The following is a 15,137-nucleotide window of genomic DNA, read 5'->3' as shown; positions in this document are numbered from 1 at the left end:
GTTGGTTGACATAAATCGCTACACTCAGGAAACCATTATGACTCTGTGCCAAACAGAGCTTGATAGTGGCATCAATTGGCAAAAAAAAAGAAAACATTTATTAATTTTATATATACATATATATGACTTAAATAGAAAATAGAAAACATGACTGTGTTTCTGTACAATGGTCTCAGTCACGTAATAGTGACACAACGCCCCAAGCTAGCAAAAATGAACAAAGATAAGAAAGTCAATCGATTTCTATTCGAGTTATCTTCCAAATGTAAAGAACACAAATCTGTTCCCAAATAATGTAACCTTTGAGCCATTGCTCTTTTGGTGCTGCTACTGTGGCATCGAAAGCCGTCACCACCAGAATTCCTTCCTTCTCTCTTTCTCTCTTTCTGCTCCCAAATGAGCATGGCTAGAGATGCACCGATCCGACTTTTTCAGTTCCGATACCGATGCCGTGGGTTTGCGTATCGGTCGATACCCGATACCGATCCGATATTATGGTTGACTTAACAAGCTACATAACTCTACATGTGGAACAGAAAAGACCAAAGGCAATGGCATCAGGCAGACTACACAGTTCTTTGCTCTAAATTAGGGGTGTCCAAACTAACGGTCCAGTTTTTATTGGCCCGCAGCAAATTCTGAAAACATAATTGAATGTGGCCCGCACAAGAAGCTTGAGCTCAGCTTCTCAGTTTCCACACTAGATGGAGCCCGCCACACAAAGCGTTTGACGTCCCATTAACACCCCCCCGGAAGAGAAGCGAACACGCAGCGTTTGACATCCGATTACCTGCCACCAATCATTAAAAGTGCCTCTGATTAATCCCAAAATCAAGTTCAGATGGGAAATGACTTTTCCTGACATTTGTATGGGCACAAAAAATTGCCAAGGCATTTGATATCCAATGGAGCACAACAAAACTGTGCTCATCAGTGAGTGATCACACGAGTCAGACTCAAGGTAGCATATCACTCATTGAGACTTCAGCAGGAACTTGCGCACCTTCATCAAGCTGCAGGGGAATGAACATTTCCAAATTGCGCTTCAGGTTACTGCTAGAAAGATAAGAAAAGCCGACGAGAACCGCAGAACTTTACATGGGCTTAAGTCATTACATTTGAGTACAGATAATGGCTGGATAAGGTGTAGGGGTTCATTTCATATGCTCATTTCATTACAAAGTCTGCCATTGAAACCAGGGTGTGCAGATTTGATATACCCACTTCCCACATGTAATTAATCACAAATGCCTTGGGTACTGGAAGGAAAAAAAAAAAAAAAAGAGGTGGAAGTAAGTAGATCAATCAATAAATAAAGGAGATAATAATGGAGGATGAGGGCCACAATAAAAATCAGACCAAGGGCCTCTGGAACATTTTGGTGGCAGCCAGGCAATCAATCGGTTGCAACGCCAATTAAACAGAACCACCATGTGCAAGGCTAAATGCCAAGGGAATGACTTTTTTTTTTTCTTCCAGCGCTTCGACCTAAATATTCATGACTGATGAAAAGAAAAGTACTCAAGTAAAAATATCCACCGCACCGCCGTTAGACGACTTGCATGGCTTCCACCAACCAACAAGACGGCTGCAAACAGAGTTAGTACTTGATTCGTACACAGGACTAGAAACACTCTTGTATTGTCTGTCTCCATGTAGTGATGCAGCATTTGTGTTCAAACTGCTTCAAGCCAACCATATAGATGCTACTCACGAGCCAATCCGTTTGGTTTGCTTTTTTGCATTCTTTGTTAGCATGAAGCTTTAATATATGACGCGTCTTATTCTCTTTGCTTGATGACAATCAACACATCACAGCTGGGACTGAACAGCTTGAAGCCTAGCTCTGTTGCAACGGTGCTCTTCTCTTTTGAACGGAACACGGTGGATCTCGTCTGAGGTCCATTTTCAAAAGAAGTTAGAACGCGCGCACACACACACACACACACACACACACACACACGCGCGCAGAGTGATACTGAGCTCGCGTCGGGGCAAGACTGATGGGTGGGTGGGTGCTGCTAGACAGGCGTTTAGGCACTAGTCCGTCAGTCCGTCTGCTCTGCCGCACAGTGTTGCACGGACTGAGCCAGGCAGCCAGCCAGCCAGCCAGCCAGCCAGCCAGCCACCATCCATCTCCATTACACACGTCCACATGTCAACGGGCAGGGGGACAACTCCTCCGAGAGTGACCCGGTTGCCTGTCCGTCAAAACGTATGCACGCTGCGCTTGTGTTCATCACCGTTGGAGCAAGACAGGACATGACGACAAGAATAGCGTCTCCCTCGAAGCAGCGCTTGTCCTACTTTCCTATTCATAGATGACAAGAATGCAAGTACAAACGCAGTTAGCATACTTGAGTGGTTATTTTGATGAGTAAAACGGATTATGTCAGCAAATGTGAAATCATCACAACAGGATTTTTCCGCGTTGTTTTGACGACTCGTCCCCTGACTCATTATTTCAGCAGACATTGGCAAATATTTAGCCATCCACAAGTTCCATCTATATTTATCCATCTAAGATGACAAGATCATTCACGTTCACAACTTCAATGAAGCGAACGTGTGCGAGGAAGCCACTTGAGCGCAGGTAGCAAAGGAGCACTCAACGCTAAAGGACATTTGCCCACACTAAACTCTAGAAGCTTCCCAATGCTACTCACCACTCAGCCCTACGATTCAAAAGCAAGACTAAGCAGCAGGTCCGACCGACCGACCGAGCGAAGCTTTCAAGATGCTAATGTGTTGAAGAGAAAATTGCTCCGCTGGATGCTTCGCGCTCTACTCTGCTCTGCTCTGCTCGGCTCACGGCCACAAACCTTTTTCATTACCGCAAATGCAAACAGACAGGCCGAGTTTCGTAGCACCTCATTTCTAAAGTAAACATCGTTCTCAGACGAGCCGAGCCAATGACACAAATCAGAGTCGGGTGCAATGTGTATTTTATAGCCGAGCATGAGGTTGACAAATGAGCGAGCGGCCTCTATTGTGAAATATTCCCGCGCTAGCGGTAGGCAGGCATCCGCGGGCGGGACAGGGAGGGAGGGAGGGAGGACTGACTCAATGAATCGAGCAATTAAGGGCGAGACAGAGCCACCCGAAACATCCAAACGCCGAAATCTTCGAATGGAAACACCTGAAAGCTAGCTTGTGATGGAGCAGCTGCTAAAAATGGGACAAATTGACGCTGCCACTCCAAATAATTGAAGCAGAAATGGACTGGTTTTATCCTTGATGCAGCATCGCCAACCAGACAAGACTTTTGTGGAACGGGAGACAAATGGACTGCGAGCTACAACATTGACGTCACTACAGCAACAAGGCAGATCAATTCAACTTAACCATGAATTTGACCAATATTGTGATGAGTGTGACTACAATTCTAAAGACAGTACAAACATTGCATTTCACTCTTTTTTTTCCCAATCACTTCTTAGCTTGATTGTAAAAAGTAGCATTTGACATGATTGCTCCCTCTCTACTCCTTCCTTCCTTCCTTCCTTCCTTCCTTCCTTCCTTCCTTCCTTCCTTCCTTCCTTCCTTCCTTCCTTCCTTCCTTCCTTCCTTCCTTCCTTCCTTCCTTCCTTCCTTCCTTCCTTCCTTCCTTCCTTCCTTCCTTCCTTCCTTCCTTCCTTCCTTCCTTCCAGACCACCGCTGCCCACGTCTGAGTGATTAATGTTGGCCCTCCGCTCCTCCCACTCACCTGCACCGCACTCAGCTACGGGATTGATGGGCCCGGCCGGGGGCTTGACAGACGGACAGACGCAGCGGCTCGGCGGAGTGAGCCCTGCCAGGGAATAGAATTTCAATCAACATCTTTTTTTTTTTTTTAACCACATTATCCTTTTAATTGCACAGGGATGGAAGGGATGGTGACATAATCCATATTTATTTCTGTTATTATTTTGTTTCTTTAAAGTCATATCTGATTCTTCTGACATTTCGCAAGAGGTGAAAGATAGAAGTGATGATTTTTATAATTGCATTTGGTGTGTTTTTGATTTTGTTTCATAATGATCCAGCTGCCTATCATTTTCCAGGACACGTGAAGGTTAACTAAGATGATTAAACTAATTATCGGCTTCTAATGAAATCCCACCCCGCAATATGAATCTTTGCATGCGAACCTGCATAATCTTTTTTTTTTTTTTCCCCCTTCACATTCCCACTGGTGGAATATAATAAAAATGTCCTCCAGATAGATGTCTTCATCTCCATCATTGATTCATTCAGTCTATTTCTAAACGTGAGACTGTGTTGGTGACGGGGTTCCGCCGCCATCTCTATGGGCCGAAATGTTTGAGTAACAAGACAGAGGCAGCGGGACAGAGGTTGCCGCTCTCTCTCGCTTTTATTGTGAAGTGAGAGCCACGGCAGGCAGGCAGGCAGGCAAGGCAGGCAGACAGACAGACAGAGCCATAAATCCCACGTCTTCCTAATGGCAGTTCCAAATGAGGCTTGTCATCAGACAAGACAAGTGGCGCTGTGTGTGCTACTTGGAGCTAGCTCCGCTGTAACATCTGTGCGGTCTCAAGCAAGCGCGTCTGCCATGTGTGTGTGGCCCACATGTGTGTGGCTCGCTCCCTCGCTCGCTCCCTCGCTCGCTCCCTCGCTCGCTCCCTCGCTCGCTCCCTCGCTCGCTCCCTCGCTCGCTCCCTCGCTCGCTCCCTTGATTGCATTCACAGTGTAAAAGCAGCCTTCAATATTGCAAAAGCAACAAGCAAACAATTGCCGCTCATGTAACTTGGAATAGCCTCCGTCGGTTCTCCAGCAGCGAGAGCAGAGCGGCAACACCACGGGCGGGAGGTTTTTGTCCATTGTGCCACTCGGATGCCATTGTCAGCTCTTTACAGCTGACGTGCTGCTCTACAGGTGTGCTGCAGATGATGGAATGTGGTTGGACATTAAGTGGAAACGTCAAGCAGCTTGATTCCAAATGAGGGGGGGGGGCGTCACCGTGGGTAGACCAAGACAATAACTCAAACATAATGAGCCCATCAGGGACTGTCAAACGACCACTACATGAAATACACTGCAGAAAAAGCAATTGTACAAATGTGGCGGCTATTGTATTGAATGCCCTAAACTTTCTCTACAGGACACGCACGCTTTTCCACACCGACGCATGGCTCACTCACCTGTTGCGCCTCTGATTGCAACAATCCAGATCCGACTTGAAAGGGCAAGCGGAACGTTTGCAGACTTCCCTTGTTCACACATTGTAATGACTTTGGATTAGGGGTGTAACGATACATCGATACACATCGATTAATCGATATAATGCTCTACGATTTATTGGCATCGATGCTAAAGGTAAACATCGATTTATATCGCCGTGTTTGACCTCGGACATTAGACGCGACTTTATTTTGAAATCCAGTTCATTGTTGCTTGCTTCCTCTTTCCGGGAGCAGTGCGCCCGGCGTTGTTGTGTTGTGAGCAGAGCACGCACGTGAAAGGGGAGGCGACAACTAGTACGCGGCTCCTGGGCTGGTGCTATGGCTAGTGTCCAAAAAGACGAGGAAATTGGCTCCCCTTTAGGCTTCAAGTCATTCGTTTGGAAGCACTTTGGATTCCAAAGAAAAGATGGCTCAACGGACAAGACATGTGCAGTTTGTAAATCTTGCCATGCGGTGATCAAATATTCAGGGAGCACAAATCTCGCCGCACATTTAAAGAAAAAACACAACATCAAAGTTCAGTGTTAAAGTAAGCAATTTGTATACTACAATACTCTTGTAATTTCCTAAATAAAGAGTTTGCAGTACCTTGTTGATTTTGCGTATGAATTGTTATAAATCAGGATATTGTTCTATATTTTTTATTAAAAAAAAAAAATCGATCGTAGAGCACTATATCGCGATATATCGTGAATGAATCGCAGCAGGCTTTAAGATATCGGCAAATATCGTATCGTAGTTCTTTATATCGATATTATATCGTATCGTGACAAAACCCGCGATTTACACCCCTACTTTGGATGGATGGATTTTGCCACAAAGAGGAACACGGGGCCTATTGATTAGGATGAATTGAACACTTCAAGATTTTGGTGCACTTTTAAAGGCTCATTGGGTTTCATTGAGTATTTTAGTGAGCCCAAATCGATATTTGTCTCAGACCAGCGGATTTTATACTAAGAGCAAGAAAGACGGCAAGTTGATCATTGTGCCATAGGAAAAAAAATTGATGACGACGATGACATTTTGGACACTGTTTTTGCTTGAATTTTATGGCCATTGTGCTGCTCCTTCTGACGTGCATGAATTGGCCACCAGGGGGGCTCATAAGCTTCAATTGTAGGAGTTGTTTTTGAAGACATCACATGATCAAAGTGAGATGTCGTGACCTGGACCCCGAGCAAGTGCAATGTCATTTTCAGTTTACGAGTGGCAAAAAGGGTGACTTTTGTTGACCCTAACCCCACCACACCGAAGCTATATTTTGCATGGAGTCTTGACCCTTAGCCAGATGCCTAAAATGAAAAAAAAATAACGTTATTTAAAAAACCGCACGCATTTTCCAGTCCAATTCCAAAGCCAATTTGGAGAAAGAAACCCCCCAAAGAAAGTGCTGTTGAGATAGGAGAGGCTTTATTTTAACCAGCTGCCAAAGATTTTAAACAAGCTGGATTTAACACCACCATTTTCTCCTTCCTACAAGCCCACTTTTTTTCTAACGGACACCTTTCTTCCACATTAAATAAATGCCCCTTCCAATCCTTAACGGCGGTTTCTGGGCTTGTTGGGGGATTTGTGGACTTTTCCTTCTAAACAAGCGACTGGAGATTCAGGGAGTGGAACGGTCACTTGTGTCAATAAACTTCTATGGCCAAACAGTACGCAGAACCGAGAGAAAATCATTGCAAAGGGACCCACTGTTGGAGCAGTCATTTTACTGCTGAGTGGCAGCAGAAAAAAAGGCTCACTCGCTCGCTCTCTCGCTCGCTCACTCAGACTATAAAACATCTCCAGAGAATTGCGCTCCCCTCGGAGTGGCATGTACTCCTCGGGGAGCAATCGCTCTTGGGTATCTTCGCATTTTCCATGCATCGCCCGCCAACATCAGAGGTGTTCTTCTCTCCTCCTGCCAATAATTCTGAAGCTTCATCAGCCGGAGCATCAAGTGATCACACGTGCACAATATTGACTTCCTATCCGTGTTGGGATTTACAGTCCGACTTGTGGCGTCGGTGAATCAGAAGATGTGACGTATACGTATTTCTCTCGTTGCTTCTCCCTTGCGAAATGGACATTTGTCATGGCACGAGGTGCTTGTGGAACTGATGTAAATCTGTAAAAAAATGTGCTAATAATTAAATACACACAGCTAAACAGGAAGAGCGCTTACAAAATACAAAAAAACCACATTCTGGGAAACACGATAGATTATTGTCAAGCCGCAAAATATTAGTTGGACCACACGCAGACAAAGACTTTTGACATTTGACTGTGGCTTCTCTCGCTCTCTTTCTCTCAAGTTGTGCTGAGGCAGCGCCATGCCACACAGCATCATCATACTTTTGAACCTTAAAAGCTTCAAATGGTCAGCGCCATTTCAGCTCACTTAATGCCAATATCGATAAGGACTTTGCAAAAGGGACTGAATTTCGCAAGCACAAGTTTGGAGACTTTGAAAAGTCAGGCAGAAAAATAGGTACAGTTTTTCAAAAAAATTACGAAGCACTCAGAGACTGTCACACTTGCATTGTTTCAACTGGCTTGGAACATTGCACGGGCTAAAAAGCCATACAATGAAGTGGAGTTCGTTAAAATATGTCTCAGTGACGTTATTGAAATCTTGTCTCCTGACAATGACACACTAAAACGAATGGTCTGTCCCGCCACACATAGTAAGTGAAAAAACTTGTGTTTTTGTTTGTGGAATTTGTTGAACTGAGAGTTTGTCTGTGTGAGACAATGCGCACAATATTCATTGTTGAAAATGGGCTCTTTGGTCTGTGGCTTTAGTACTGTAGGAGTCAATTTGTCATTATCATGTTGGTGCGTGACATAATAATGTCACACAAGAAATTTGGCTGAGCAGAGGGGTGTGTGTGTGCGTGTGTGTGTGCGGCCGCGCGCGCGTGCGTGTTTGTGTGTGTGTGTGTGGGGGGGGGGGGGGTGTTCATGTGTGCTCATGTGTATGATGTGGCTCTTTGCGATGACACAGTGCGTCTTTGGCACCTGCATGAAGCACGCAGGTGTCTTACGCTCCTCCGGGAGTTGAGTTGAGCCAAGCAGCAGCTGCTCCATCAACAGAGGAACCAACTGGAGGAATTTGAACATTCGAAGAGGCAACGAATACTTCTACAGGCAAGGTGAGTCCACTCAATTAACTTCATTCTCTTTTATTAAAAGATGACGTCACCCCCGAAAAAAACATTATTTACAAGAAAACTAATAACAAATAGTTGGCTGTAGAAAAAGTGGTGTAACTTGGAGATTTTTTTTTTGCTTGTCATCAGTGTTAATTTAAAGCCATCACTGTCAATTACCATTTTTTTTTTTTCCTATTAGTGATTTTTTTTTAAATCCTCAATGGGCTTTGAGTGAGCTTTGAGTGAGTCTTCTTTAACATTCAGTAAGTGGAGTTCAATGAGTAAAGTGTTTCTCTTCATCCTTATATAAGCAGGTCTTGAACCCGAGAGCCGCCGCCGCCAGGGTACATGCAGTTCATTCGCAGGGGGAAAAAAGTCTCATGATTTGGATTTCATGACACACACATGCTTGTATTGTATATTTATCAATCCACTTTTACTCTTTCAACAATTTCATCTTGTGACATCCAACTATAGGTTCCATGAGTGAGCCTCAGGCCTGTTGCCACAGAAAACCTTTTGTCTGCTTATGGCATTCGCGGCTCGTTTCTTTTGCCCATATGCTGAAGATTAAAGACGGCGTATAGGAATGTCCATCTTCTGGCAAATCGTTCGATGCCCATCATCTGGTTCGATTTGGTATCTGCAACTTGAGCAGGATGTTTGAATCTTTTATTCAAAGGTGGGGCGCTTCTAATTGAACTTAATCACTTTTTCAAGTGTTGCCTGAATGCGACAACATGAGTTGTTAGCGGAAACAGCGAGAGGTCACCGACACTCGAGGCGTTTCCAAGCACACTGCTGGAACATTTGCGTTCCAGCAAATTAAAGATGGAAATTGATTTTTTTTTCCAAATTAAAAAAAACATTTAAAAGTCAAAATAAAACGTCTAAATTGAGGAAACGTGTCTCACCTTTAAGACAAGGTGCTAAAAATGTTGGTTTACATTCCTTTAGAAGTCCGTTTTCGCGTGTTTGCACGTTCGCGAATTAGCATCTTCCCGCTAACTTGTTAGCCTGCCCAGTGCCGGCTCTACGCAGGGGCAAGAGGGGGCGTTGCCCCCTCAAACAGATGTCCTGCCCCCTCAAATCAAACTTTTAGAAGTGAAAAGTCCGCTGATAGAAACACACGTTAATCAGCCCCTTCTCTTCTCTCATGTCGGTGCAGTGTGTGTCCTCACACAGCCTGCTGTCAGGACTCCGCGCCCCTCCGTAAACATCCAATCACTGAGTATGCAAATGAGGCAAGACGCAGCCAGAGAGTGTCAAGTTACAGTCAGCGGGGTCGGAGTTGGAAGAAGCAGTAAAAACTCCACCAAACTCGTTGTAATGACCCGTGATATTACTAATGAGGCCTGACAGAGTGCAATCCACTTCTCCAGGTTGAGATCTGGACACACAGCTAACAACTGCCGTGAAGAAAACACTAACAGTGTTAAAAATGTGTAAATAAAAAAAAAGAACATGCCCCCTTCACATTTCTGACTGCCCCCTCATGTGCATTCCTAGAACCGGCCCCGAGCCTGCCCAGTACTTCTTGTTGGTGACCGTACTTCGCGGATTTCACTTATCGCGGGTGTTTTTTGGAACCAATTATCCGCAATAAACGAGGCATTACTGTATTATCCATTGAAATGTCCCCAAACATAAGTAAAACAATTGTGGCTTTGCTGTGCTAGCTAACATTGTTGCCGTGAATGTCAACAAATTAGAGTTTTAGCCTCCAAAATACTCTTTCTCTCGTCCTCCCCTCTCTCTCTTTATTAGATCAACCTTCTGAAACATCTGACTCGTGGCTATGCATGTTTCTAAGCGAATGACATTATTTGACATCTTGCTAGCGCCATGGCGGCTTTGACTGGATAAAATGGACGCGACATGACGCACAATGTGACCTTTGTGGTTTGGAGAGCATTCATGCTGGCCAAATGGGTCAATTTCAAAGATTCCTTTGAAACTTGGTGACTGCCCCAGTTCCATTGTGGATACTCCTGTTGCTGATTTAAGTAAGGAGCTAACCTTAAATCACATTAATCTTAAGGGATGAATAACAAGGCTCAAACCAGACTGAGTGAGGCTAAAATTGTTTGATTTGCTTGAAAGTGATGGGTGACTAAGATATAAAAAAAAAAAAAAGGTGTTTAAACTCAAAATTTCAAGGCAACAAACTTTGATAACATTTTAAATTTAAGATGTTGCGAAAATTGTCTGTAAGTATATAAATAAAAGCAACTGGCTTGCTTTGTTGTGCTAACATTGTATAAATGTCAGTAATTTCCATTTTTTTCCCAATTCTTTTTTAGGCCTAAAATACAAGTTGTGTTTTTTGGACAGCTTGGAACATAGTTGCTGTTTGATTAAATCAGATGATAAATGCGTCAGACAAGACCATCTTCCTGGAATATTAGAAAGAAAAAAAGTCTGAGAAAAAGACAGCATAGTGCATGGAGGACAAGACTTTCCAACAAAAGAAGAGGCGTAATCTTCCAACAACCACTGTTGTTGCTTTTTAAAGAAAAGTTTTTTCTTTACTTGGCAAGTCATTTCATATTGGTAACACGAAAACGAGGGGGAAGGGGGGGGGGTCCATTGCTTGTGATACGTCTCATGAATGGGGGATGCTCCCGTTGCGGTTGTCCAACTTTTACACACACCTGCCAGAAGTGCGTTGTTTTTTGTGTTGACAGCGTGTGCCGCCGCCGCCGCCGCCGCCGCTGCTATTTATTTGCCTGCTTTTCGCCTCACTGGCCTGCAACACAATGCAACAGCTGGACAGACAAGCAGCAGGTGAGTCCCGGCATGCTGTTGCATCATCAAATCAATTACCGTTTTTTTCCGTGTATAGTGCGCCCCCATGTATAATACGCACCCTAAAAATGGCATGCTGATGCTGGAAAAAAGCCTGTACCCATGTATAATACGCACCCAATTTTTATGATTTTTTTTTTTTTTTTTTAAGTCCCAATGATCGTCACACACGCAGGGAGGCAATGGGTCCCATTTTTATAGTCTTTGGTATGGTCTTAACTAGGCTGGATGTAATTTTTTTTGTTGGCGTTGATTTCTCCGACTGCCAGTAAACGCACCACCGCGCTCTGCGCGCGCACGGGAAAGAGGCGTGCGGACGTGAAAAAGGCGGCTCTGTATGGGAGAGACGTTGAAGAGGAATGAAAACACCCTTGGAAACCAAAACTTGCCCCTCGTCGTGACTCGGAGCCGCAACAAATGTTTCGGATTTGTGTAGGGTACATTGTGACAGACAGCAAACGAGCAGGTGATCGAGCAAGCGTCTGATACGAGAGCATTGCGTTCGTATGGAGCGTGTTTGAAGTGAACAGCAGAGACAAAAGGAACAAGGCAAAGTGTTGTGAAATAAAATATTACCTGTAATACGCATTTTGTTATTTGCTGATTGAAACTGCTAATTAAACTGTGAATTGAAACTAATAGGTGGAGAACTGAACTCTCGCTCTTTATAGAGCTGACGTGTCTTGCGCATCCGTTCTGCGCATCTGTAATGGCGGCCTCCGTATGATACCCGGTTTGCGTGTGTGCGCGTGTGCGCGTGTGTGCGAGAGCGAGAGAGAGTGAGAGAGAGAGAGAGAGAGAGAGAGTGCGAGAGAGAACGCTCAACCGTAGCGCGCCGCCGACCGCCCAACTGCACCGCGCTGGTCGCATTATTGTGACAGAGCCGTCGCTGAAATTTAGAAGATATTTTTAAAGTCCTGATGTACTTTCTAAAATTTAAGTGGACCTCAGTGCGCACTGCGCAGGGAGCTTAATTTGGTGCGGTCGCGCAACCGCAGCGCGCCGGGCGCTCACTGTCGCATTGCTTAAAGAGCGCCTGCCTTTGTGTTTTAGGATGAACAGCAGAGACCAAAGGAACAAGGCAAAGTGTTGTGAAATAAAATATTACTTGTAATACGCATTTTGTTATTTGTTGATTGAAACTGCTAATTAAACTGTGAATTGAAACTAATAGGAAGAAAACAACTCTCGCTCTTAATATAGCTGACGTGTCTTGCGCATCCGTTCTGCGCATCTGTAATGGTGGCCTCCGTATGACGTCCGGTCCGCGATGGAGATTAAAAACAAACAATATTTGACAATAACACACCATCAAGGATTGCACCATCGCATCAAACGATGTGTCGTCAATTATGGATTTTTTTTTACTAAGTGTGTTGGGACAGGATTGCTGAATGCGATGCGCGATTGACAACAAACAAGAAGAAAGGTGAGTTTTATTTCGGGGGAGATTTGTCATGTCTCGTCCCCAGTTTTGCTATGTGTCTAGGTTGCCATAGTTTCTGTTTGCGTCGCCCCTCTCTTCCTGTGTCACCTCAATCGATGTAACGTGTTTTGTATTTAAGTCCTGTCTGCCCCTCGCTCACCGTCGGATCATTGCATGTGTTACTGTCATGATGTCTGTTTGCTTTCTGTTCCTGTCTTTGGTAATGTCACCCTGTCTTTTTGTTCCACGACTTTGTCGGGCAGTCCTGTTGTTGGTTTTGTTTTCTAAAAAAAATAATAATAATGAATAAAAAATTAAAAAAAAAAAAAAAAATTTGTACCCATGTATAATGCGCACCCCAGATTTTAGGACAACACGTTAAATTTTGCGCACTATACACAGAAAAAAACGGTAAGTGGACAAATTCATAGGAATTAACAAATAAATGCATTTCAATTGTTTATTTTTAGTTTACATGAATGACCTTTCCATAGCTTTCAATCTCGTTTTTGCGAGGCCAGGTAACGTCTCACTTCCGCTTGTTTGACTCTCTGATGTTTATTAATTGGTATCGGCCGGCGTGTTCCCACCGCCTGCAGATGACAATCAATCTTGCTTGGACTCTCGGCACGGGTGTGTCAAGTCAAGTCAAGTTTATTTGTATAGCCCTAAATCACAAGCAGTCTCAAAGTGCTTCACAGAGACAAAAATTGACAATTATTCTCAAAGCATCCCCTGATCTTAAGCTCCCAAAAGGGCAAGGAAAAACTAAATAAAATAAAAAAAAACCTACCGGGGGAAAATGAGAAACCTTGAGAAGGGACCACAGATGGAAGGATCCCCCTTTCAGGATCACCAGGTTGAAATGGATGCAGAGAGGGCACAAATGATACAATATGAAAATCAATGAAATAAAAAGTGGATGTCCATGTCAGAGCGAAGGGCTGCCGAAGGAGCCCTCAATTGTCCTGGCAGTGTCTTCGAGGAAGTTGAGCTGCAGTTCCCCCATCCTGAATTGGCCCACGAGAATCCAGATAGCCGCTGTCAGCATGGGGGCCACCTAACCACCTCCCCGGCCGGGGAGGGGGGAGGGAGGGGATGGAGAGGGAGAGAAAACAAACTCCAGCCGAATCGGCCACTACAGGTTAGTGAAAGGCCATGTCATAGAAATGTGTCTTTAAACGTGTCTTAAATGTTCCTACTGAGGTAGCAGTCCTAATATCCATTGGTAGGGCATTCCAAAGCTCTGGAGCCCGAATAGAAAATGCTCTAGAGCCTGCAGACATTTTCTTGGCCCTCGGTGTCGCTAAAAGACTAGCGTTTTGCGAAAGAAGGTTACGAGACGGAAAATAAGGAACAACTAGGTCAACGAGATATGAAGGCGCTAAGCCATGCAGTGATTTATAGGTTAATAGAAGAACCTTGAAGTCACATCTTAAATGGACCGGGAGCCAATGTAAGTTCATTTGTAAGATTATCAATAGAGCCGATGTATGCGGGAAATATGGTGGTTGTCGGCGACAGTAACTCAGATATCAGTCATGGACTTAGAATGACTGCTCCTATAATTCTGATTGCTCTCTTGTCTTTGACAAGGAACTAAAATTTCAAACTTTATTAAGTAATAATCAGACAGAACAGTAGTGTATGGCAGTACTGCTATATTTGAGGTTGCAAGTCCTCGGAATAATACCAGATCTATGGTATTTCCATTCTTATGCGTAAAACCAAACGTATCAGTTAAAGTCTGAAACGCGTGACGGCTGTGGGTTCATTCAACACGTAACTTTGACATGGCTAACCTCCTTCAAGTCCAGCTCACATGGCTGAATGAATAAGAATGTTAACATGTGCATTCATACGGACCATAACGCCCGCTTACTTCTCTAACCGAAAGACTCCCAGTGTGTCGGTGAGGTTGCCGTGACAACCAGGCCTCTCATCTACAAATGCCGATCGCCCAACATGGAGGTGTTCACCTGCTGGTGGCATCCGCTCAGCAACCTGACGGAGGGAGAGGAGGTGACCTACGTGCTCACCTATTCCAAAGAGTATGAACACGCTTGTTATTTTTGGAAATGACAAAAACAAGCGGTGGAATTGTAATGATTTTTTTGTTCCGTTCAGCAATGAGCCCAAACACGAGTGTCCCGACTACACGAGCAGAGGTGCCAAGAGCTGTTTTTTTGACAGCAGCCACACGTTCATATGGAGCATCTACTGCATGAACGTCACGGCCATAACGGCACGCCAGAATTTTACCTCACCTCAACATTGCCTTGATGTCGCTGACATCGGTAAGGTCATATCTGATGTCAAAAAGCCGCACGTACAAAGGTAGACCTTCCATCCATCCATCCATCTTCTGAACCGCTTAGTCCCCACGGGGGTCGCGGGAGTGCTGGAGCCTATCCCAGCCGTCATCGGGCAGTAGGCGGGGGACACCCTGAACCGGTTGCCAGCCGATCGCAGGGCACACGGAGACAAACAACCATTCGCACTCGCACTCACACCTAGGGACAATTTGGAGTCTTCAATCGGCCTACCAAGCATGTTTTTGGGATGTGGGAGGAAACCGGA

At 44.6% G+C, this 15,137-nt stretch overlaps 1 protein-coding gene across 1 annotated transcript; it reads left to right on the top strand.

Moving 5' to 3' along the window:
* Positions 1-11,020: 11,020 nt before the first annotated feature.
* LOC133150393 (prolactin receptor-like) lies at positions 11,021-14,913 on the top strand. The gene is made up of 3 exons (XM_061272889.1): positions 11,021-11,110; positions 14,455-14,608; positions 14,685-14,913. The coding sequence occupies exons 1-3, from the start codon at positions 11,083-11,085 to the stop codon at positions 14,896-14,898; spliced, it is 396 nt and encodes a 131-aa protein (XP_061128873.1). The 5' UTR covers positions 11,021-11,082; the 3' UTR covers positions 14,899-14,913.
* The last annotated feature ends 224 nt before the right edge of the window (positions 14,914-15,137 follow it).

The sequence above is a fragment of the Syngnathus typhle genome, linkage group LG2 (genome assembly GCF_033458585.1).
Source record: "Syngnathus typhle isolate RoL2023-S1 ecotype Sweden linkage group LG2, RoL_Styp_1.0, whole genome shotgun sequence".
Taxonomy (NCBI): domain Eukaryota; kingdom Metazoa; phylum Chordata; class Actinopteri; order Syngnathiformes; family Syngnathidae; genus Syngnathus; species Syngnathus typhle.
The sequence above is the reverse complement of the archived record's forward strand: the minus strand, read 5'-3'. Positions and strand labels throughout refer to the sequence as shown.

Coding starts and splice junctions, on each gene's coding strand:
- LOC133150393 (XM_061272889.1), top strand. CDS start 11,083: ATGCAACAGCTGGACAGACAAGCAGCAG. Junction 11,111..14,454: donor GCTGGACAGACAAGCAGCAG/GTGAGTCCCGGC, acceptor TCTAACCGAAAG/ACTCCCAGTGTGTCGGTGAG. Junction 14,609..14,684: donor GTGCTCACCTATTCCAAAGA/GTATGAACACGC, acceptor TGTTCCGTTCAG/CAATGAGCCCAAACACGAGT.